This window comes from Heterocephalus glaber, unplaced genomic scaffold, assembly GCF_053883595.1.
Source record: "Heterocephalus glaber isolate CG9 unplaced genomic scaffold, H.glaber_assembly_v1.0 deba00001472, whole genome shotgun sequence".
Lineage (NCBI taxonomy): Eukaryota > Metazoa > Chordata > Mammalia > Rodentia > Bathyergidae > Heterocephalus > Heterocephalus glaber.
This window is the reverse complement of record NW_028258315.1, coordinates 62,897,240-62,922,967: the sequence shown is the minus strand read 5'-3', so window position 1 is coordinate 62,922,967 and position 25,728 is coordinate 62,897,240. Positions and strand designations below refer to the sequence as shown.

The 25,728-nt window shown below is 36.0% G+C and overlaps 1 protein-coding gene across 5 annotated transcripts in view; it reads right to left on the bottom strand.

Annotated features, from left to right (window-relative positions):
- The window catches only part of Grm7 (glutamate metabotropic receptor 7), a 996,496-nt gene that overhangs the window by 358,264 nt on the left and 612,504 nt on the right, over positions 1-25,728 (bottom strand). For all 5 annotated transcript variants that reach the window (XR_015439508.1, XM_087182048.1, XM_087182049.1 and 2 more), the window contains exon 5: positions 9,653-9,793. Coding sequence is in view for 4 of the 5 variants with exons in the window: in XM_087182048.1 (XP_087038174.1) it covers positions 9,653-9,793 (141 nt within the window). In the remaining variant the exon portion in view is untranslated. The remainder of the gene's footprint in view (positions 1-9,652; positions 9,794-25,728) is intronic.

The following is a 25,728-nucleotide window of genomic DNA, read 5'->3' as shown; positions in this document are numbered from 1 at the left end:
AACTGTGTCTTCATAGAATGATGAATTCCTAAACGTTGAGTTCATTCTTTTCAACAAAGAGGTAACTTTAATGAATCAGTATTCACAATGTGGCATTTGGTAGGTCACAGTAATATTAGTTAGACAAATGTTCTGTGTAAGCCATAAGACATAGACAGAGTGATAATTTTTATGGCTGCCATGGGAAAATACATTCTGAGTCTGAGAACCCCATTTCTCCTTCTGAGTTTAAAGAATGCATTTGGGGATTAAAACCTTGAGGATGCTACTACCTATGTGCTCTGGCTTGTGTTAAGATGTCCCCTCAAAGCCTCATGTTTTTTCAGAGGAGGCTGAATCTGAAATGTGTGATGCTGAGAGTAAGGGCATGTGATTACTAAACCATTAGAGGTGAGTGATTGGCACAACCATCAGAGGTGCGTGATGAGGCACCACCCTCATCCCAGGAGTCTGGAGGGATAAAAGGGGCAGAAAGACACTGTTAAGGTTCCTTGTTTTTGCTACTTTGTGTGAGCCACATGTTTCTCCTCTGTGATGCCTGTTTGCCATCCCCGCCTTGGAGTCAGCTGATTATGGACTGAAACCTCTGGAAACTGTAAGCCAAACAAACCTTTCTTTCTTTGACTTTGGGTGTCAGGTATTTTGTCTCAGCAACGAGATAAAAGTAACTAACACACTGTGTAAGGAAGGAGCTCAACAGGGTACAATGGATAGCATTTGGAATGTGGAGAGTCAAGTCTACTGGTGGATGATACTAGAATATGCCCTCTACATTATGGTGCTGAAATTTCTTAGACCTTGAGCTTCACCTATCCAAGGAATTTATGCCATATCAATACATCATCACAATGTGTACCTTACTGAAAATTTTTGGATTAGTCAAATCATTGGCTTTATTTTCTCATTGAAGTTTGAGATACATCCTGATTTTCCTCATGACTGACAGAGACAATAGATGCTTTACAAATTTCTCACAGACAACTGAATTCAGCCTAGGATGGCAGGTAATTGTTACTATTACTGAGCTATTACTATGTGCTGTATCATTTCAGAGTCTATACTTTAATTATCGAATTTATTCTACACAACAACTTTGGAAGTCATGGTTTTATGTCCTCATTTCAAAAATAAGGAATGGTTTTAAGAGATTCAATAAATAATAAAACATATTTATTATTAAATAAATTAATAAATAATAATTCAGAGGTATAATTATGGGTACCTCTAGAATGCAAATGCTGGCTTCTTTGATTTAAAAACTATAGTTTAACCACTTTGATACAGTGGCTTTTCTAATTCCAAGATAGCCTCAATCTCTTTCTCAGAGACATTATTTTCTTTGTGGTGATTTTCCTTCTTTTCTTGTTCATAATATCTCCACAGAGCCATTATACCTAGTGAGACCTGCCCCAGTGTTCTGACAAGTCTCAAAGGTGAACACATTCAGCCAGTGAGCTATCAGTGTGATAACATAAACACAACTAGAAAACAAATTACATCTGATCTTTCTGCCTCTAAAAGATCAAGAGTTTATGGTAAACTGTACACAAGGGCTTACTTCACAGTGTGTATAGCCAAAACTGTCACCATGACAAAATGTAGCACTATTATGAAATACCATCAATAGGATCAATGTCTGTCATATGGAGTTTGTATTTTCTGTGAGAGCTTGGACCACCAGGCATTTGCTCAACTGCATGTGTTCCTGAAGTTTGGCAGTTAAAATAAGCCATGAGGTAAATAAGGATTAAAAGGATTAATAACTAATAATTGATACTTTGAAATAGGAAAAGGTCCAAAGGGGTAGGGGCAGGTGGGAGGAGATGGGGAAAGGAAAGAATGGAAAGGAAAAATTATGAGAAAAGAAAAAAAAAAGGAAACGAAGTCTATGTAAATAGGGAAGGGCACACAGGTTAATGGGGAAAAAATAAGAACCAAGATATATCATGTACAGGCACAAGCACTCAATGATAAATCTAAATGTATTGTATACCTAAAATGTACCAATAAAAGAATTTAAGCAAAAATAAAATAAAATAAAACAAGCTATGAGTAGGAATAGTCACAATCAATGCATTGTCTATACCAGCAAAAACTAGGCTGCTGATCAGGAAAGAAGGGGAGGAAATATCTAGCTCTTAGAGTGAAGAGAAATTGAGATTGGGTATCAAGGAAATGTGTGATAATCTTAGAATATTAAACAATGTGGTAGCATCCCTTGCTTTAAGGAGATGTTACTTGAATATGGATAATTTACAGGAATGAAAATCACATAGTTCTGCAGGTCATTTCCTATAAGAATGGTTGCACCTCTAGCCCCAAGTGAAATGAAAAATATGCACAGCTTATTCTATAGTTCTTAATAAATATTTTTTCAACAAATACTCTTCCTCTCATGACCTTTTGCTTTCATAGGATTTTAGAATTTATCATTATACAATGACCTCAGGAATTTGCACTCTCCAAAGAGTATGAATCTCATTCCTCATTTTCAAAACTTGTCTTGTCAGAAGACTGATTTAATTCTGGTGTGTTTGGAGCTGATATATAATAAATAGCTCATTATGGCTAAAAAAACTGTACAGTCTAGAAGAAAAAAAGTTTGCATATTAATTTGTGATCACATCCAAGGGGTAAATATAAGATTCCCTTATTCTGTAGCAGAGCCCAAGCACAAAAGATATGAAAGTTCTGAATTAAAAGAATCATATCACAGCAATATATGTGCACTCATGTTTATAGCGGCACAGTTTGTAATAGCTAAAGTTTGGAAACAACGCAAGTGCCCATCAACTGGAAAGTGGATAAAGAACATGTGGGTTTTTTAAAATATAAAATGAAGTACTACTCAGACATAAAGAATGAGAAACTAGAGACATTTATAGCTAAATGAATGCATATTGAGGCCATACTCTTAAGTGAAATAAGTAGGAGACACATGTGTAAATACCGAATAGTTTCTCTAGTGTGAGAAACTGAAAGTGTAAATAAGAATGAAAATGAATAATTGATAATTTGAAATAGGAAGAAAAGCTCAAAGGGGTAGGGGTGGTGGGAAGGGTAGGGGAAAGGAAAGGAGGGAAAGGAAAAATTATGAGAAAAGAAAAAAAATGGAAACGAAGTCTATGTAAATAGGGAAGGGAGGAGGGGATGAAGGGCGCACAGGTAATGGGGAAAAAAATAAGAACCAAGATACATCATGTACAGGTACAAGCACCCAATGATAAATGTAAATGTATTGTTTACCTAAAATGTACCAATAAAAGAATTTAAGGAAAAAAAAAAAGATATGAAAGTTCTTCAGTCCTCAGAACAAAATATCTACTGTCTCTACGCCACTGAACCACAGTGCCAGATCACTCAGTAGCCTTCTCATCTGGCTGTTTATCCTTCATATACTCATTCATTTAACATTTAAAACTCTAATTACTAACGCATCTTTCCTTACGTCTTCCACAGTCTTAAACTTACAAGTGTTCCTTTTTCCATCCATCCTTTCCCCAATAAAGATCTGTTTTTCCACCATAGTTTCAATGACTTATTAGTACAATGAGTCTGTCACTTCTCTCCATTGTAGCCCTTTCCACGTACCCAGCATGACTTTCCTCATATTTTTCCACTTCCAAATTAAGGTATACTTGAACACTGAGGTTTTTTCAAATAGTATTTTGTAAACACTATCAGAGCAACATATAAGCTTAGTAGAAGTTGGCAAAATGAAGGCCAAAGAAGAAAAACAGACACATGACCTTCCAAATATCCAGTAACTGGAAGAGTTAGAGGCACAATGTTGCCGACAGTATCTACACAATTCATTATGGCACATTTTACCATAAAGGAAATGAGAATAAATGCAAGGGGAAGAGGGAATACACACATAATTTGGAGCCAGAGGTAAATCAGTATATGTAATCACAGATTATTCACATGGAAGGAGCATGATAGAAAGACCCAAACACTTCTATCTCATTTCTATAAGGTGGTGGTTTGGAAAATGACCTTACTTGTTTCTATAAATTTAAATTCTCAGTGATCACCACAAAACTGAGACTACAAATAAAACAGTTTGGGTTAGAGTACAAACAAAGACAGGGCACTGGTCTTAGGAACAATTCTAATGACAATCAGACAATCCATTCTACCTCCAGACAATTTACAAAATATCAAACATCAGAAAGAACTCAGAAAACTGTCATCAATCATCTACGTACTTCTGGTACACTTGAATGTTTCCTGTCTTATAGACAAATTATCCAGATGTCAAACTAATTTTTTCAGTTTCCACTTGAAAGGTTTGTGTCACCTAGGTCTAGTCAACATTGAATTAATTTTAACCCCCCCAAAATTATAAGGATCATAATTCTGAAAATATTTTATTGTTATACAACATGGTCTGGAGTACATAGTTAATTTGGTATTCTAGTTAACTGTTATGCCTCCATTATACACATCATAGAGAATTTGCATCACTGTTTTTATCTTGTGTCTCAGTTCGTACTTTATATTTTCTTTTTGACAGAAAATTTTAAGACAAAAGGTCTGTGCTGAAGCCTTTTCCTATTCTTCAATGTGTTCTTAGTATCATATGTTACATTCATTCTACCTGATTATTACAGTAATACCTTAGTTCACAAAGTTTCTGTTTGCAAGCAGTTCAGTTTGATAGAACTCTGCACAAGCTGATGAACATGACCACAGCTATCTTCCCTGCACAAACAAGAATACAGCCATCTTTCCCAGAAATGTAAAATGAATTGAGTTCGAGAACTGAGGTGCCACTGTACTTGCTTATTCAGTGGCTTAATATATAACCTCTAGATGACCAAAATTAAAAGGGCCATACTCCAAAGATAAACTAAACACAGAATTTTGTTCAATATGAATGCCACTTTCTTGTTTATACTGAAGACATTTTAGGATTTGAGGATAACTTAAGGTCACCATTCCAAATGTTGAACTCTACTGGGGTAGAGTTGGGGGATACTATTTAACAGAGGTCTAGGTAATAAGATGATACATTATATCATATCCTTGAGTAACATCCTTCCATGATTATACAATATTCAGGATAAAGACCAAATACCAGGTGTCCAAGTACCTGCTCATCTCTCTACACCTGCAGCCTCAGCTTACAAATTTTCCTCTTATTCTCTATATTTATGTTACATTTTTTTGTTACTCACAGCCTCAGCATTTCAATAACTTCCTTTATAAGATCTCTTTGTCAAGTTACTCTTATATAAGAAACTGTCCAATTGATTTTTTTCTCCTTCTTGCTCACCATCATCAGATTTTGACTTAAGAATCATTCCCCTAAGAAAGTCTTTTTTAATTTATATATTAATTGGTACATTTTAGGTATACAATATATTTACACTTATCATTGGGTGTTTGTACCTGAACAAGATGTATCTTAGTTCCTATTTTTACCCCATTACATATGCGTCCTTCACCCCCAGCACCCTTCCTTATTTACATAGACTTTGTTTCTTTTTTTTTTTCTTTCTCATAATTTTTCCTTTTCTTTCTTCCCTTTCCCCTTCCCCTCCTGCCACCCCTCTGCCTTTGGACCTTTTCCTATTTCAAATTATTAATTATTCATTTTAATCATTTTCATCCTTATTTACACTTTCAGTTTCTCACACTAGAGAAACTATTCGTATTTACACATGTGTGTCCTATTTATTTCACTTAAGGGTATAGCCTCAATATGCATCCATTTAGCTATAAATGTTTGTAGTTTCTCATTCTTTATGCCTGAGCAGCACTCCATTTTATAAAAAAACCACGTTCTTTATCCAGTTTCCAGTTGATGGGCACTTGGGCTATTTCCAAACCTTAGCTATTACAAATTGTGCTGCTATAAACATAGGTGCACATATATCGCTGTGGTATGATTCTTTTAATTCTTTGGGGAAGATACCCAGTAGGGGAACAGCTGGGTTAAATGGGACCTCTAGTCCTAGTTCTTTGAGGTATCTCCATACGGGTTTCCACAATGGTTGTACCAGTCTGCCCTCCCACCAACAAGGGTTCCTTTCTCTCAAGAAGGGTTCCTTTCTCTCCACACCTCCACCAGCATTTGTTATTGGTTGATTTCTTGATAGCAGCCATTCTCACCTAAGAAAGTCTGTAGAGAAAGCCTCCACCTTCAATTTGACTTAAATTCATTATTGATATGTGTTCATATCTGTAAGAACATGTATTGGTTTTTATAATTATTTATTAGAGAGATCATTAGAATAATGTTAAATTTCCCCTGATTTGACTCTAATCAACATGAAAGCAGAATCCTCACCTGGTTTTCTTGCAATAAAACTACCAATGCCTAGAATAGTGGTGGCAAGCATATGGCACACATGCCACAGCAGGCACACAGAGCCCTCTCTTTCAGCAAGTGAGCCAAATCATGCCAGCATTGCCCTAGCAGCTGAGCATTGGCTAACAGTGCATAGTGCCATGTACATCCTCAGAAGGGAGTAGTAGTGTTAGGTAATGATATCAGGAGCAATGACTCATTAGCCATGACTCTTCCAAGCTTCTGAATGCCAGCTGGTCAGTGCGCTGCCAAGGATATATTTGCTTGGACTGGTTGTGAGTTTTAATGCATTTATGTTAATTAACACAAGATTTTAGCTTTGAGTTTTCTTATGAAAAATTGAAATTTAGTATCTGAGATTTAGCAAAGAGTTTTTCTAATTAAGAGACTGAGATGCTTTTAATATTGTGGTGGGCCCCTGGTGTATTTGAATCTGCAACATCACATTTAGTTGTTCGTGAAGAATTTATGAAAACAAGAACAAAGCTATATATATTTGCTTGGACCAGGTATGACTTTAGCAGAAGCTGCTACATGGTAGGAAATGCACTCAGATACCTTTTTCAGAGCAGGCTAAAAGCTGGTGGTCAGTGGAACATTGCAGCCTTGTGATGGTGCTCAGAATATTGTAGAAGAACACCAGCTGAGAATCACTGCTGTAGATTTTTTATTCAAAGAATATAAATTCTTTAATGTTATCTATTTTTAGTATGGGGATAGATTTGTACAGGGTGGTTTTTTTTTGTGTGTGTGTGTGTGTGTGTGTGTGTGTGTATGTGTGTGTGTGTGTTTGTAGACTCTTAAGTCCTGACCAATAAAAAATGACAACAGCAAAACAAAAAACCTAAACTGAAAATAGATAGTGGCAGATTATTCAATGAAGCCTGAGCAGGGTCATTTGGAGTGATTGAATGCAATGATTGAAAACATTATGTATTCTGAAGTGAATGTGTTGCATGTCACACATTGAGTATCAGATGGCACTTTGACACCAAACACAAAGTATTGCTGAACTTCGTGAAACTAAAAGAAAAGTTTCTTAAAAGAAGATTGAGGAAATATCATTCCTAGTGTCTTAGTTTTTGCAACTACCATTCTAAAACAAATTATCTGACAGGTGCCAGCTTTCAAATTTCCCTGGGTATAGCAAAACATGGTAAGCTCCTTACTGATGGGAATTGTATCAAAGAGGCAATGTTTTCTGGAAGTAATTCCCTTATCATGATATCCCAAGAAAGGATAAAATTATGCAACACATCGCTGAGATGTCACATAACAGAAATCCTATTGAAGACTGAGTTTTGTGCATGGCAAGTAATGTTCGTCAGCAGTTCACCACTGACTTACAAAAAGCAGCTTGCTCCTACATGTGCTTAGATGAAAGCATAGATATAAATAATCATGCAAGGCAAGCAGTAATTTTACATTATGCTATTGGAGACATCATGGGAGAAGAGCTGGTGAATCTTGTATCTTTGCCTGGAAAAACACAAGGGATAGGTATCTATAATGCTGTGATAGAGGCTTTTTTTCCCACAAGACATAAGAACAGAAAAAAAATGGTTTTAATTACTACTGATGGAACACCTTGCATGGTAAGGGCAACAACTTGTTTCATATAGTTCTTTGTTAAAGAAGCAAAATATCTAGTCATTCAATTTTCATTATATCATACATGAAGAAGCTCTTTGTGCCAAGGAAAGTACCAAAAAATTAGATGATAGCCTCAAAGATTTTACAAATATGGTTAATTATATCATGTCTCATGCTCTTAATTTTTGACAATTTCAAGTACTTCTTAAGGTTCAGGCACATTGTAATGACTAACTTATGTAAAATAATGTCCAGTGGCTGAGCAGAGGACAAATTCTGAAGACATTTGTAGCCTGCTTGAGTGAAATTAGACTGTTTATGAATGAAAAGGGGCAGGAATATCCACAGCTCACTGACATGACCTGGCTCAACAACCTCATGATTTTTATAGATTTTACACTACAGCTCAATGTACTGAACAAAACACTACGAGATGAAGGAGAACAGCAGAAAGGATGTTTTGTAATATCAAAATGTTTGAAAGAAAACTGCAGGTTTTTAAGAGACCTTGAAAGTAGGAAGCTAAAATATTTTCCAACTTTAAAGATGCATTTAGAAAATTCTACAAGATTTGCAGACAATCTTACAAGTCATCATGAAATCTGCAAGGTAGTTCTGAAAATAAAATCCTTAAAGTATGGAAATCTCTGTCAAATCATTTTAAGTCAATGAAAAGCACTTCAGGTTGCTTTTCTTACTTTGTTTGGATCATCTTATGCTTGTGAGCAGCTGTTTTCAGCTTTGAATTAAATCGAATCTGATACAAGAAACAGAGTAACAGATGACTTGAGTGCTTCATGTGTTGGTCTGTAATGAAGTATGTATGAGCCAAGGTTTGACAAATTATCAGCATGCACACAACAGCAAAGATCACATTAACTGTGTAAAGGCACACCAAATGCAAACTTTTGCCTTTTGATAAAAAGCTGTTTACATCACTGAAAGCTCTATTATGTCTTTCATTTAAGACAAAAGATGTTAAAGTTGAGTTGTTTTTCTAAACTAAAACCTCAGTATTCAGGTTTAATTGCAGTGTTTTCAGTTTACAATAAATAAGTGGGTTTGGGGCTGCAGTTTGGGTGCACAGTCTCTCAAAGGTTTGCCATCACTGCCCTAGAAAATGGCTCAACAGAAAGTAAGTTGTTTAATAATTATTTGGAAATGAATAAATTAATGAATATATGACTTCCCTTCTACTTACAGTTTTCATTTGGGATAATCATGTGCAAAGTCATATATTCTAAAAGTATTTTAAAACATTTTAAGTAGAAAATAATTCACTTAGACATTATGGAAATCTTTTGGAATTTTCATTCTTATAAACACAAGCACTTTGTTTCCTCAATCAAATATACCATCCGTGCTAACAGTTAAATCTGGTGAGGGTTTGGTATTTCTCAGAGATTTTTGTCTTTGCAAAAATGACTTCAAAGTCTTTCCTAGAACATAAACTAATATTTATCAGTGAAAGCATTCAAAGCAACACGACCCCTTCTGAATTTAAAGAATGAGTGAAAATGTCAATTACTGCTAGACGGACAGGCAGAGAAAAATACATTCTTGTCTGTACTTCTCTTGTCCTGCAAGACTTATGCTCCTGCTCCATTTTCTGAACAATGTAGTAAAATTCAATTTGCTTTTTCAATTTGTCTCCAGCCAAGCTTCCTTCTGTCAGCTATGCAGACATGTCAATGTGAGCCACATAAAATAACAGGTAAAGGACAACAAGAATGAAATTACCTGTGCATTTGCGATCTGTGTCTTCTTTTTTTGACCCACTAATCGTCAGCTTGCAGTTGAAGTTTTCCTCCCAGTATTCAGCAAACCATACATTTCTTCTGTTGTTTTCAAGTGTGCGGGATGTAAAGTAGGCATCAAACCCTAAACAGAGTTAAATGAAAAGGTCAGTGCTTACAGGGCGCTGTTGGTATGTCCAGAAATAAAAATGACCAGTGGTGTTTTTTCTTTGAGTAAACTAGGTGCTCTTTTGTATCAATCAAAACAGAAGAAAATATCAACAGAAGAAGAGAAAAAATATATTCTAAGCCTAATCTATGGGTTAATTCCAAATTCAATGTGACAGGTAGATGTGTGGCCTACAAATAACATTTTCCCAATGAAGTTTGCATTAGAAACCTAGGAATGACAATAACCACAACATATTTTGGATTTCTTGTAAACTAAACTGGGAAGGAACTGTCCCTCTCACCATCATCAAGATAATGAGTGATATTTTTAGTGCTTACTACAGATCAGTCTCTGTGCTTTACATAAATGTTTCTCTTGTTTATCCCACAGACCTATGTGGTAGTTACTATCATTATTCCCATTTTGCAGATAAGAAAACAGAGGATTAGAGAAAATAACATGTCCAAGGTCAACCATTATACCACGGTCTAAACTCAACCATTTCATCTACTGACCTGTGAATGTTATTTTAAGAATGCTTTCCTTTAATGTTGTGCCATCATATAATTGACTTGCTGGTCAAAATGGAAATAAAAACTTCTTCTTATAGAGGGAATAAATAAAATAAGCCTCATATAATCTCAATCCTATTAATAAAATGGGTCCAGATGAGTAGAGTCACAAGGCACCAAGTTCCCAGGAGTTGTCTAGCTACCTATTTAAACTATGTAACTTTAAATATTTCAGTAGGGATACAAGGGCTTATGAGAATCAGAATGGAAAAAAGGATTGGATTCTTTTTGCCACTAACACTGGACTTGAATCTTAGCACCACTAATTTCACTCCCTCATGGAAACATCAGCAAGAACACACTTAATATTTCTGATCTTCCTTTTACCCCTCTGTGAAAATGAAGATGACATTACCTTCTCCACCCACAGTATTGTTTGTGGCAGTGGGAAGACTACACAAAGTTAGAGATGAAGGTCAAGAGGCATAGAAAAAAGATAGACTTACTTTCTCATACTTAAATTTTCAAAATTTTCCTTAAACCCATAAAATGTCCTCATCCATAGTTAAATATTACAAAAATAATTTTTACTAGTTTCATTAGTTTTCAATATATCACAGTTACATTCTCTTTGGGGTTTTGGCACATGGATATAGCATATCTTGAACATTTTTCCCTCCCATTAACCCCCTAGCAATACCCCTCATGATCTTCCCCATGTCGAACAAGTCTGCCTTTTTTCCCCTACCATCTCACTTTTAATTCTTACTTATGTATGTTTTACATTTCTCATATAAGGGAAACCTTGCAATATTTAACTTTCTGTGTGTGATTTATTTGACTTAACATTATGGTCTCAAGTTCCATCTACTTTCCACCAAATGACATGATTTTATCTTTATTTATGGCTGAATAATATTCAACTGAATGGTATGTGTATTTATACTACATTTTCTTTATCCATTTGTCTACTGAAGGGCATCTAGGCTGTTTCTGAGCTAAGCTATTGTAAGTTGTGTCACTATGAACGTAGCTACGCATGTTTCACTCTAGTATGATGTTCTTAACTCTTTGGGGAATATATCTAGAAGTAGTATGACTGGATTAAATGGAATGTGTATTTTTTGTATTTTGAAGAATCTCCATACTGATTTCCATAATGGCTCTATTAGCTTACATTCCCACCAATAATGTTGAAGGGCTCCTTTTCCCCCACATCATTGCCAGCATGGTTGCTTTTTGTGTTCTTGGTGATAGCCACTTGGACTAGGGTAAGATGAAACCTCAGAGTTATTTTGATTTGGCCTTTATTAATGGCTAGATGATAAATAGTTTCTTCATGTACTCCTTGGCTATTTGAGAAGCATCTATTCAGCTTATTTACCCAGTTTTTATTGGGTCACTTTTTTGGAAAGGGTTTTTTTTTTATGTTTTAAATAGTAAACCTCTATGGAAAAGTAGCAGGCAAAAAAAAAAAATCCTATTCCATAGTTTCTTAACTCTATTGATTTTTCTTTTGCCATGCACAAGCTTTTAAATTTAATGTAATCCCACTTGTTGATTTTTGGTACTATATCCTATGCTATTGAACTTCTGTTCAGAAAGTCTCTTCCTGTGCCTGTGGCTTCAAGTGTTTTCCCTAAGTTATTGTACAGTAGTCTCAATATTTCTGTTTTAATATCTAAGTCTTTTACACATTTTGATTTGGGTTTTTTTTTTTTTGGTACTGGAGATCGAACTCGGGACCTTGCACTTGCGAGTCAGGCGCTGGAACCACTGAGCTAAATCCCCGGCGTGATTTGATTTTACTACAGGGTGAGAAATGCCCTCCCCAAAACTGAATGCTTTAGGAAAAATACTAAGTATTTTATATGTATTTTCTCACTATATGTCACATCAACCCTAGGATGAGGGTACTACTCATATCTCTATTTCAGACATAGAAATGAAAAATTAAAGAAAAACTTGGACCAAAGTCAGCCTGATTCCACACCCTGGCTTCTGACTTGGATGCTATAAAGCAGTCTTAAGTTTCAGTAGGTGTCACAATAATTTTGATAACTGGAAAATAATATGGAGGCCAGGTTCACTGATATAAGAACTGTGTCTCTTTGGGTTTTTTTTCCCCTCAAGTTCCCTAGGAAATTCCTTTGCTCTCCAAAGGTTCAAACTACTGTTCTGCAGTTCTCCTGGGGTCCACTTACCATGCCATGCCCTCTCTTTCCATCCTAGATGCCCTATCACCAAAACTACTACATTAGTCATCAATAAACCTTGTGATTCAACAGGTATAGAGGGAAACTATTATATAGTCAGGTGTCTAAGTGGGCAAATCAATCCAAATGATACAACTGGCTTCAGACAGTGTTACAGCAAAGGTCATTTTTAGGAAACCAAATTCCTCTCAGACCATTCAAAGAGGCTGATGCTGTCAGAGGTGAAAAGATACTACTTCATTCAGTAACTTCTTGCTGACTTAACTTCTGCTTAGCTGAGTCACAGTTCTTTTTGGATCTAAAAATCTATTTCTCCTTACCAGAACAATGACAAAAATAAATTGATTCTCATCAGTTCTTCTACTTATTTTCATTCATAAAGAATAAAATTGTTTATGAGGTTTTTTTGGTTTTTTAATTTTTAAAAGAGATCATAACATAGCCACATCAGAACAATACCTTGGGCTATACTTGGCAGATCTTTATTCATAGATCAAGAGCTTCTGTATTAATAGAAATGGGCTGGTTTGAAGCTCTCCCTTTGCTCTAAGACAGTACTCCTTCGCTCTTGGTCTGCCATGACAGTTTTTGTAGCCTAAACATTTTACTAGTCATCTGTTTGGAATGGAGTATTCAGTATAAGATGTGTGGTCACCAAAGTGAAGCAGAGTCAGGGACAAAAACAGAAATTAGAATAATAATCTAATCTAATTGTGTGTGTGTGTATATTTGTGTGTTTCACAGATGAAAAAATTATCTAGACACATATCTCATTACTATTAAGTCACTAGAATTTAAAAATGTAACCCAAGGCATAGACTAGGGTTTTAGTTCAAAGGAAACAGAACCAGAGTTATGTTAAAGGAAAAAGATTATCCCTTTATATGGAACAGATGGAATCCTTAGTATGAAATTATTCCTTTTGTGAGACAGATGAATTTCATTTCAGAAATTAATCTCCAGGCTGTTCTGAAGCCAATGTCCCATTAGGTACATGCTGAACAAGACTACCACAATCTTGGATATGAACCTAGAACAACATAGAAGAAATGAAGATGGCTTTAGCTTTAACTTTCTGGTTATTTTCTCCCTTTTAAATAGGCACTGCCCTGAAACACACCCTGAAATTTGTGGTTGAGACGAGAGCAAATCAATAGAGACATAATTCATCCCAGGCGGTATATTTGGGAGGTGACCTTTCTAGCTGAGAGGAGAAATAAAGCTCTCACCAGTGTGTGATATGAAAGGAAACCTATCAAAATGTCAAGAGGGGGTCAGAGGACACAGCTGCCTACTCTGCTAGGGCAAGAGGAGGCTGACAGATACTAATGGGGCTTTATGCAGCATCAGAAAGCAACCCGTAACCCTGATGGCTGCTTTATCTACTCAAGTCACTCACTGCAGATTAGAATTTCCCTGGAAGCCCAACAGGTAAGAAACACCCTATCTATTTCACTAGCTCTTTTAGCAGGAGAATCTTGGTGTTTGCTTATGTGAGTCTAGTTCAGGAAGGCTGTGCTAACCATTAACAAACACTGCTCATGAGAGGCAAATGATACCAGTGGAACAGATGAATGTAGGATCTTACAATAAAGAACAAGACAGGAAAAGACAGATGAGAAAGATTAGAAGGGAAGCTAGAGAAGTGGGAAACATTCATGGAAGAAGCAGAGGAACTCACACTCTCTACTGCTGGAACAGTGAATTATTTGGGAAAACAGATCAATGTAACCTACTGATATTGCTAATATGCATGCTCTAATGACCCAACTATTCTACTTCTGGGTACATCTCAATAAAGAAAGTTTTAAACATGTGCTCTAGAATATACATTCAAGAATAAATATATGTGGGGCCAAGAATCTAGCTCAGTGGTTCCATCGCCTGCCTCACAAGCACAAGGATCCGAGTTCGATACCTGGTACCAAAAAAAAAAAAAAGAATAAATATATACAATGTTCACGACAATTAAAATCTGAAATATCCCCAAAGCTCATGAATTATGCAATGAATACACTGTGGCACGTTACACAGCAAAGCAAATGTTCACAGAATCATTCATGAATCTCACACTAACAAATATGTAAACAAGGAACAACAGAATCCATTCAGTAACATGCACGTTATGCAAAAGTTTCAAATTAGGCAGAACTAAGCCATATCATTTAATGAGGTAGTCAGAAGTGGTCCAACTCTAAAGAAGAACAGGAAGTATAATGGTGGGAATTGGATATTCCAGAAACTACACTATTTCTGGTGGACAGGACAGAAAGCAGAAATAATGGTTCAGGGAAATAGGGTGTTGGGGCATTGGTCTTTCTGTTAATGTTTTGCCTTGTATATTATTTTTAAACTGCATGTATTTTCTTTATGTCACTTCCTATTTTTATGATATAGCTCATGATAGTGTGAACTCTCACCCTCAAAAAGATATTTCTGTGTCCTAATCCCCTGAATTTGCAAATGTGATTTTCTTTGAAAATATTTGGATATCACTTATCAATAAATTACAAGTATAATTAAAGATCTTGAGGTGAGAGTTAGTCCTGTTAGTCCTGTGTGCTTTAAATCCAATGTAAGTGTCCTTTGAAGAGACAATAAAGGAGAGACAGAAGAAGAAGGAAGAAGGCTGTGTAAAAATTGAGCCAGAGGCGGCAGTGAGGCAGCCACAAGATACTTATTTTCTAAAGCGACCAGCAGCTGAAAAAGGGAGATTCTTCCCTAGAGCCTTTGAAAGAACATTGATGTACCCTTGCTAAAACCTGATTTGGAACTTCTGGACTCAAGAAACACATTATCTTGTGTGCATTTAACCATGTCTATGACTTTGAGGCTTCCCATCTCTTGACAGGATGAATTTTACTTGCACATAGCAGGGGTGTGTATGTTGGGGCTCTGTTTCTTATTGGCCTCTCTTGTGAGAATTTGAGTCCAGGAGGTCCCAGACTATATCCTACTCATCTCAGCATACTCCATTCAAATTCCTGTAAACACTGAAACAAATGAAGTTGAAGACATGTAAATCAGGTTGGCAAGAAGATCACTACTGATCTAGTGGGACAAATCTGGGCTCTCAGGGGTACCCACAAATTCCCTGGCTTTGTCTACTGATGAGAGTGTGAAAACCTATTTTTGAGAAAACAAATAAGAATTACTGCAATGGAAATTATACCTCAAAGAACAAAGAATCCCATGGGAAGAGTTTGTGAATGAGGTAGAGGGAATAATGTCTGCAATATTATTCCATGAAATGCCTCCAAAGGGCTGTTGCATATTATATAATTCCAGAATGGCTTACATTTTACATTCTTTTAAATTGCCTAGGAAACAGAAGAGCATTTATGCAATCTCAATATACTTATATTGGAATAACTATGGGTATAAACAATATGCATTAAATTGATAGTTTAATTGTTAGAAACAAACACTGAAACTAGAACTCAATATTCCAGTTCCTAGCTTTGTCATTTGTTAGGCTAGATGACCTTGAGAAAATGATGTCAATTGTCCAGATTTCTCACTTTCATCCCAATGGGAATGATGAGAATATCTACTTATTGAGACAATTCAGTGTGGTAATATGTGCAGTGTTTACACAATCCCTAATGTAGAAGGTGCAAAAGTTACCTAACCTAAAGGAAAATTAACACAGATACACATGAAAGGTAAGAAGGAGACAGAGAGAAAAATGGGGTTGGAGAATAAGAAGAAAAAGTTTAGGAAACTTTGGGCTTTATAAGGATCCTTGCATTAGAGTTACATGAAACAGTCTGAATCCTGGCTCTGCCAAATACTAGCAATTTTATTTCACTTATCTTATGCTAAGTCAATCACATTGTTTTCTATTGCTTTTCTTTTGATAGTTAATTATACATTTTGTTTGCTATTCATTTTTTCTTCATTCATTCCCTCACATTTTTCAGGAAAGGAATGAAGTGACATACTGTATTTCCTCACCTGCAAAATAAGAATAGTAGTAACTACTTTAAAGAAAAATTTTTCTAATTTTAAATGTTAAGGTTAAACCACGTAACATTTTAAAGTTTTTCAGTAAATGTGTGTTCCTTTTCTCTTGTTAATGGCAGCAGTTTTAATGACACTACAGGGACCAGTCACCCCTGAAAGCCCCTCACTGTTTTCCTATGCTCTCACGTGAGCCTAGGAGCCTGAAGGCATTACTCGTGGGCAAGGTTGATTGAGATGAAGGGTAAATTGTGGAACCCTAGTGGAAGCTTTAGGTGGTGAGATTTCAGTGGGAACTATCAGAAGCTCCTAAGCAGCTTCAGCAGGGTGGGGGCTGGGTGGTGGATTAGCATATGGAATAAGGTCCTATTCTACTGCACAGAACCTGGATATAAGGCCTTATTTATGGCCATGGGCCACTCACATGGGCTGCAGCACTAATTGCAAGGTTGGGTTTTTATTGTTGCATTGTAATTTCTTTTCTTTTTTTTTTTTTTTTTTGGGAACTGTCCAAGGAGGTTTCTTACTAAACCCAAGAGAGACCTTTCTGTGCAAGCAGAACAGACAAGGTTTCTCTTACAATCTAAGAGGCATTTTTTACAGCAATTTTTGGTGGGCATTTGAGAGGGTGGCTTGTAGTGGACTTGTGGCTTGCTGACATGTCCTCTGTGACCTGCTGACATGTCTTCTGGGGACTGCTCATGACCTAAGTAAAATGAAATGCACGTTTCCCTGAGATGGCAGGTGGGCCCATTTGAACTAGTGAGGTCCCTGTCAGAAATGACCTTAATGAGAGAAGCTGAGCGGGTTCCAGCATCTGGAAGGAATCTCCCCTTCTGCCATCATAAACTCCTAGGGCCTAGAAGGTGAGCTGGTCCCAGCACCCGGAAGGAAGCTCCCCCACCACCATCGCAAGCTCCTAGGGCAGAGAAGGTGAGCCGCATGGGCGTCAGCAGCACTCCCCTCCCGCCTGGGGGAGAGACACATAAACAAGCCTCAAAAACAGGCTTCCAGATCACCTACAGCAACCCCAAAGGGAAACAAGATGGAACAATCTGATACTCAACCACCTGGACTCTCTGAAATGGCAAACACAGAGGATCTGGGAAAAATAAAATCAGAAATAATTACTCAGATAACAGCAAAGATTTTGTTCATGGTGCAAGACATGATTAATAAATCTAGAGAGGACACAGATAAAAAAAATAGAGGATCTGAGGAACATGATGGAATCCCAACATAGGAAACAAATGGAATCCATAAAACAGATACAAACAGATTTCCAGGGGATTAAAAACTCCATCAAAAGTCTGAGCAGCAGAATGAACCAATGTGAGGACAGAATTTCAGATATAGAAGAAAAGATTGCAATTAGTGACCAGGAAAAGAAAAATTGCTTTACAATTGTAAAGGAACATGAGAAATCAATCCAGCATCTGCTAGATGATGGAAAGAAGAATAACATAAGACTGATTGGAGTCAATGAAGAAACAGGAGAGAGTGCAGATGACATAAAAAATCTGTTCACAGAAGTGATGGCAGAAAACTTCCCAAGGAGGGGAAAAGAATTTGACATACAGATAACTGAGGCATATAGGACTCCAAATAGCCTTGATCAAAAAAAAATCTACACATATGCATATAATAGTTAGGATTCCAGAAATCCAACAGAAGAACAAAATTCTACAAGCAGTGAGAGAAAAAAAAAACAAATCACCTACAAAGGAAAGCCCATCAGAATGACAGCAGACTTCTCAATGCAAACCCTCAAAGCAAGAAGAGCTTGGAGTGACATACTCCAAGCCCTAAAAGAAAACAGCCTCCAACCCAGATTAATGTACCCTGCAAAACTATCTTTCAAAATGGATGGAGAAATAAGATACTTTCATGATAAAGAGCACTTCAGGAACTTCATGAATATCAAACCAGCACTCCAAAAAATTTTAGACAATACCCTAGGAAAAGACAATGAGGATCACAAACCCAGGAAACCCAGCAGAATAAATCCATTGGGCGTGACAAATTAAACACAAAGTGGGAGAATCCAACAAAAAGAAAAAGTCATGACAAGGCTTTTAAAACTTTTAACTTCATCTCCCTAATGAGTGTATAATTCAATCTTGTTATTGTACTGATTACTATTTTTCTGATTCTAGAGTCACATACCTTTCCTTGTGCTGTACTGGCTATTTATCATCTTCTTATGTCTACTTTTTAATTGGGTTGTCCATTAATGAGCTCTAAGAATTCTTTATATATTTTGCTCATAGGTTATATGCATTGTAAATATGATCTGTTTAAGAACTACTTTTGATTTTAATGATGTCATTTAAAGTTCTAAATATTGATGGAATCTCATTTATCAATTTTTTCCTTTTATACATCATGTCTTTTGTATACTAGGTAGTTCTTGCCTACCCTGAATTCATAACTATTTTCCCTTATAATTTCTTCTTAAAGTTTTATACTTTTAGGCTTTCATATTTAGGTTCATAGATCCCTTCAAGTTATTTTCGTGTATGGAAATAAAGGGTTGAGGTTAATTTTATTTTATTATTAAATTCTTTTATTGGTACATTGTAGGTATACAACACAATTACATTTCTCATTGGGAATTGTACCTTTACATAATGCATCTTGGTTCTTACTTTTTTTCCATTACTGGCCCTCCCTTCACCCCCTCCACCCTTCCCTATTTACAAAGACTTTATTTCCATTTTTTCCATTTCTCATCATTTTTCCTTTCCCTTCTGTCCTTTCCACTGCCCCTCCCACTACCCCTACCATTTTGGACCATTTCTTCCTATTTTATCTTATCGATTATTCATTCTAATCATTGGTACATTTTAGGTATACAATATAATGACATTCATCCTTGGAAATTGGCACCTTTACATAATCTCTCTTGGTTCTTATTTTTCACCCTTGCCCAGCCCTCCCTTCAACCCCTCCATTCCTATTTACAAAGATTTTGTTCCTATTTTTCCATTTTCTCATATTAAACCCATTCCCTTCTATCCTTTCCCTTAGCCCTCCCACTTCCTTTCCCTTTGCCCCTTTTCTTCCTATTTCACATTATCTATTATACATTTAGTCCTTATTTACACTTTCATTTTCTCACACCAGAGAAACTATTTGGTATTTATTCATGTGTGTCCTATTTATTTCACTTAAGAGTATGGCCTCAATGTGCATCCACTTAGCTATAAATGTCTCTAATTTCTCATTTTTTATGGCTTAGTACTCCATTTTATAAAAAAAAACACATTTTCTTTATCAAGTCTCCAGTTGATGGGCATTTGGGCTGATTCCAAGTTTTAGCTATTACAAACTGGGCTGCTATGAACATGGGCACACATATATCACTGTACTATGATTCTTTTAATTCTTTGGGGAAGATCCCCAGCAGTGGAACAGTGGGATCAAATGGGACTTCCAGTCCTAGTTCTTTGAGGTATCTCCATACTGATTTCCACAGTGCTTGCACCAGTCTACACTCCCACCAGCCGTGGAGCAGGGTTCCTCTTTCCCCACAGCCCCACCAGCATTTGTTGTTGGTTGATTTCATGATAGCAGCCATTCTTTCTGGAGGGAAGTGGAATCTCAGAGTTGTATTGATTTGCATCTCTCGAACGACCAGTGATGTTGAACATTTTTTCATGTATTTATTTGCTATTTCTACTTCTTTATCTGAGAAATGTCTGTTCATTTCAGATGCCCATTTTCAGATTGGGTCTTAAAATTTGGGAGGTCTGATCTTTTTAAGTTCTCTATAGATTCGAGATAGTAGACCTTTGTCTGAGGAAAAGCAGGTGAAGACTTTTTCCCACATTGTGGGTTGTCTCTCCATACTGCTGGTGGTTTCCGTTGCTGTGCAGAAGCTTTTTAATAAAAAGAGATCCTACTTGTTGGTTGTTTGTGCTAGTTCATGGGCAACTGAGGTTTTGTTCATAAAATCTTTTTCTACACGATTATCTTCAAGAGTTCTACCTAACCTCTGTTCCAACTGGGTCAGAGTTTCTATTTTAATATTTAGATCTTTAATCCATTTTGATTTTAGTTTACTGCATGGTGAGAGATGTAGGTCTAGTTAAATCTTTGGCAAGTTGAAGCCCAATTTTTCCAGCACCATTTATTAAAGAGGCTATCTTTCCTCCAGTGAGGGTGTTTGGCTCCTTTATCAAAGATGAGATGGCTGAGTGTGTTTGAAGTTGTTTCTGCATCTTCTAATCTGTTCCACTGGTCCTCAGGTCTGTTTCTTTGCCAGTATCATGCTGTTTTTATCACAGTAGCTTTGTAGTAGAGTTGCAGGTTGGGGATTGTGATACCCCCTGCCATGTCTCTGTTACCTAGAATTGCTTTTGCTATTCTGGGTCTCTTCTTGTTCCAAATGAATTTTTGGATTGTTTTCTCAAGGTCCATGAAGTATGCTGCTGGGATCTCAATTGGAATTGCATTGAATCTATATAGCAGTTTTGGAAGGATGGCCATTTTCACTATATTAATCCTTCCTACCCAGGAGCACGGGATGTCTGTCCATTTTCTGATATCATCTTCAATCTCTCTTTTCAGAGTGCTATAGTTTTCAGAGAAGAGTTCTTTGATTTTTTTCGTTAGGTTGATTCCTAGGTATTTCAGTTTTTTGGATGCTATTGTGAAAGGGATTATTTGCCCTATTTCTCTCTCAGTGAGTCTATCATTCATGTAGAGGAAAGCTATTGATTTTTGTGTGTTGACCTTGTAACCAGCTACTTGACTAAATTTGGTTATTAAGTCTAGAAGACTTTTGGTGGAGTTCTTGGGATCTTCTATACAGAATATCATGTCATCTGCAAATAATGACAACTTGACTTCATTACCTATCTTTATTCCTTTTATTTCTTTCTCTTGTCTAATTGCTGTGGCTAATGTTTCCAGAACTATATTGAACAAGAGTGGGGATAGTGGACATCCTTGTCTTGTTCCTGATTTGAGTGTGAAGGATTTCAGTTTTTGACCATTTAGTATGATATTGGCTGTTGGTTTTTCATAGGCTTCTGTCAGTTTGAGGTAGAGACAATCTATTGCAATTTTTTTGATTTTTATCATAAATGCATATTGGATTTTGTCAAATGCTTTTTCTGCATCTACGGAAATAAGCATGTGGTTTTTGTCCTTGGCTCTATTGATATAGTGTATTACATTAATTGATTTGCATATATTGAACCATCCCTGCATCCCTGGGATGAATCCCACTTGATCAGGGTGTATGATCTTCTTGATGATCTTCTGCATTCTGTTTGCCATTATCTTATTAAGGATTTTTGCATCTATGTTCATTAGTGAGATTGGCCTATAGTTCTCCTTCTCAGTTGGGTTTTTCTCTGCTTTGGGGATCAAGGTGATGCTTGCTTCCAGGAATGAATTTGGGAGTATTGCTTCCCTTTCAATTTCATTGAAGAGTTTAAACAGTAGTGGCAGCAATTCCTCTCTAAATATCTTGTAGAATTCAGCAGTGAAGTCATCAGTGCCCAGGCTTTTCTTAGTTGATAAGTTTTTAATTACATTTTCAATTTCATTGGTTGATATTGGGTTGTTCAGAATTTTTAGGTCTTCTTCATTCAACTTTGATAATTCATATGTATCTAGGAATCTGTCCATTTCTTCTGTGTTGTCCATCGTATTGGCATAGTGGTTCTGGAAGTAGGTATTGATGATCCTCTGGATTTCTGCTGGGTCTGTTATAATTTCACCCTTTTCATTCCTAATTGCATGGATTTGGGCCTTTTCTTTCCTTTTTCTGACAAGGTTGGCTAAAGGTTTGTCAATTTTGTTGATTCTTTCAAAGAACCAACTCTTGGCTTCATTGATTTTTTTGTTTCATTCTCTTAGTCTCCATTGCATTGATTTCTCCTCTGATCTTTATAATTTCCTCCCTTGTATGAGCTTTGGGGTTGTCCTACTCTTCTTTTTCTAGAAGCTTGAGTTTCAGCATCAGGTTTTTTAATTGGGCTCGTTCTGTTTTCCTAATATAACTATTCACTGCTATGAATTTCCCTCGTAAGACTGCTTTCATTGTGTCCCAGATTCTGATATGTTGTATTGTCATTGTCACTTAATTGAAGGAACTGTCTGATTTCTTCTTTAATTTCCTCTGTGACCCATTGGTTATTCAAAAGTGTGTTATTCAATTTCCACGTGTTTATGAAATTTTTTGAGTTTCTTTTGCTGTGGATCTCCAATTTCATTGCACTATGGTCTGGTAATATATAGGGGATAACTTCAATTCCTTTACACTTACTTAAACATGTTCTATGTGTGAATATGTGGTCTATTTTTGAGAATGACCCGTGTGCAGCTGAGAAGAATATGTATTCTGATTTTGTGGGGTGGAGGACTCTGTAAACATGTTAAGTTAATTTGTTCAAGAGTTTGATTGAGTTCTAGTATTTCATTACTTATTTTTAGTCTAGTTGATCTATCTATTTGTGACAGTGGGGTGTTGAGGTCCCCCACTACAATTGTATTAGTGCATATATGACTTTTCATGTCCGTTCGTATTTGCTTTATATAGCTGGGTGCACTGGTGTTTGGTGCATAGATATTTATGATTGTCATCTCTTCCACTTGGATTCTTCCCTTTACAAGGATGTAGTGTCTTTCTTCATCTCTCTTAATCATTGTTGGTTTGAAATCTACTTGATCTGCCAAGAGGATAGCTACTCCTGCTTTTTTTCGGGTTCCTGTCCCATGGAGTATTGTTTTCCACCCTTTAACTTTCAGTCTATGGGTTTCCTTTTGAATTAAGTGTATTTCTTGTATGCAGCATATTGTTGGATTTTGCTTCTTGACCGATTCTGCCAGTCTATTTCTTTTGATTGAATTAAGACCATTCACATTGATGGTTATAACTGAAACGTATTGACTTTTCATTGCCATGACTCTTTCTTTTTGTTGAGTTCTCCCCCTTTACATTTAATTTTTTGTCATGCCAGATGGGTTCATTCTGCTTTGCTTCCTGGGGTTGTGCTCCTCAATGTCTGTTCCTAGGCTAGTGTGTAAAATTCTTTGGAGTGCTGGTTTGGTATTCATGAAGTTCCTAAGGTACTCTTTGTCATGAAAGTATCTTATTTCTCCATCAATTTTGAAAGATAGTTTTGCTATCTGGGTTGTCTGAACAAAGGAGAGATAAAAAGTGAGGTTAATTTTTTATATATGGATACCAGGTGTTCTAGTGCCATTTGCTGAAAACACTATCTCTTCCTCAGCTCTTGAATTGAGTTTATATTCTATAAAATGCTAATGTTAAATAATCTTTCAAAACACAGTGGACCATATATGTGTGGTTCTATTTCTAGATTCTCTGTTTTATTCAAATGATCTATATGTCTTTCCTTACACCAACACTGCCTTGATTACTATAGCTTTAGAAGTCTTAAAATTAGGTACTAAATGTCTTAAAACACTGTTTTTGTTTTTTTGTTTGTTTTCTAACTTTTCTAGGTCCTTTGTACTCCTACATAACTTTTAAATTTCAATATCCAATTCTTCATTTATAGCAAGTATACACAGACCTGAATTTTTATATATACATATCTTGTGTTTTCTAATCCTGATAAATTCAAATACCAGTTCTAGGGGCTCCTAGAGATTTCTTAGTATTTTCTCTGTAGATGATCATTTCATCTACATATAAAAGATTTTGCTTCTACCTTGCCAATCCTATCCTAATTGTGTCATTTTATTGCCAGACTATCTTGGTGGGGACTAGGTTTCAAAGTTTAATGGACAAATAAAGACTAAGCATATCTGCCCTTGTTCCCCACCTTAAGGAGAAAGCATTCTATCTTCTCCATTCATATAAGGCATTCTCACTGGAAGTATGGAGTACATGTCTTTAATCTGTTGAGAAGGTTCTCTTCTACTTCTAGGCTCCTGATAGCTTTTACCATGAATAGCTGTAGAATTTAGTCCAATACTTTTTCTCCAACTAGTGACAGGATCATATGGATTTTTCCTTTCCTCTGTTAAAATGATGACTTTTGGGGGTGGATCTTCCAATGCTGAACCAACACTGCCATCTCTATAATAAAACCACTTTCTACATCCTGCCAGATCTGACTTCCAATAGTTTGTTTTGTTAAACAAATTTCTATCTATGTTCATACTTTTTTCTTCTATTATCTTTATCCAGTTTTAGGATTAGCACAATGTTGAGTTCCTTAAATGAGGGGAGAAGTGTTCCTTTTTTCTGCTTTAATTGTTTGATATAATTTATCAGTTAAAATGTATATGAGCCTGCTGTTGTCATATAGGTAGGTTTTCAAGCTAGGAATATACTTTCTTTAATAGGTGCTATTCAAATTTTATATTTCCTCCAGAGTTAGTTTCATTAATTTTTCTTCCAAGGTACTTCCTAGAAGTTGTCAAATTTCAAAACAGATTTTTGAAATATGCTTTCTATATATTTTTAAATTCTGTAAAATTTGTGCTAATATCTCCTAGATCTTGATATTGTAATTTAAAAAATGTATAATTGATATTGTATAACAGGGAGAAAAGGTCTAAAGGTGCAGGGGAATTGGGAGGGATAGGGGAAAGGAAAAAAGGGAAAAGAAAAAAATATGAGAAAAGGAAAAAAATGGAAACAAAATCTTTGCAAATAGGGAAGGGAGGGCAAGGGAAGGGGAAAACAGTAAGTACTAAGATACTCATGTAAAGGTACAAGATCCCAATGATGAATGTAACTGTATTTTATACCTAAAATGTACCAATAAACTTAATGGGAAAAAAAAGAAATGACCTTATTTAGACCTGCAAATGCATTGGCTGTGATGTATACTTTGATATTGATGTCACTGAACTTTCTTGTCTTCATACTTTCCAGCCTTCTTACCCATTTTCCATATTAATTTCAAGGTATCTCTTATTTCTATATATTTCTTTCCTACCAGTAATATTAAATACAGAATTGTCACACAAAATTTGTGCCACACATTTTGACACTTGGTAGTAATCATCAAAAGACAGAAAAAGTGTATAATTAGCAGAATATTGATGTTTGAAATTGGGTTTTGGTTTACTGACATTCATTATATGAGTATATTTTTGATAATTTTTATAAAAGGGCATTTAAAAATTAGTTATAAAGATAATCATTTGGACACTGTTTAAATAATAAAATTTGGAACCATTACAAATAATCCAAAACACTCAAAATGTCTAAATATCTATGAAC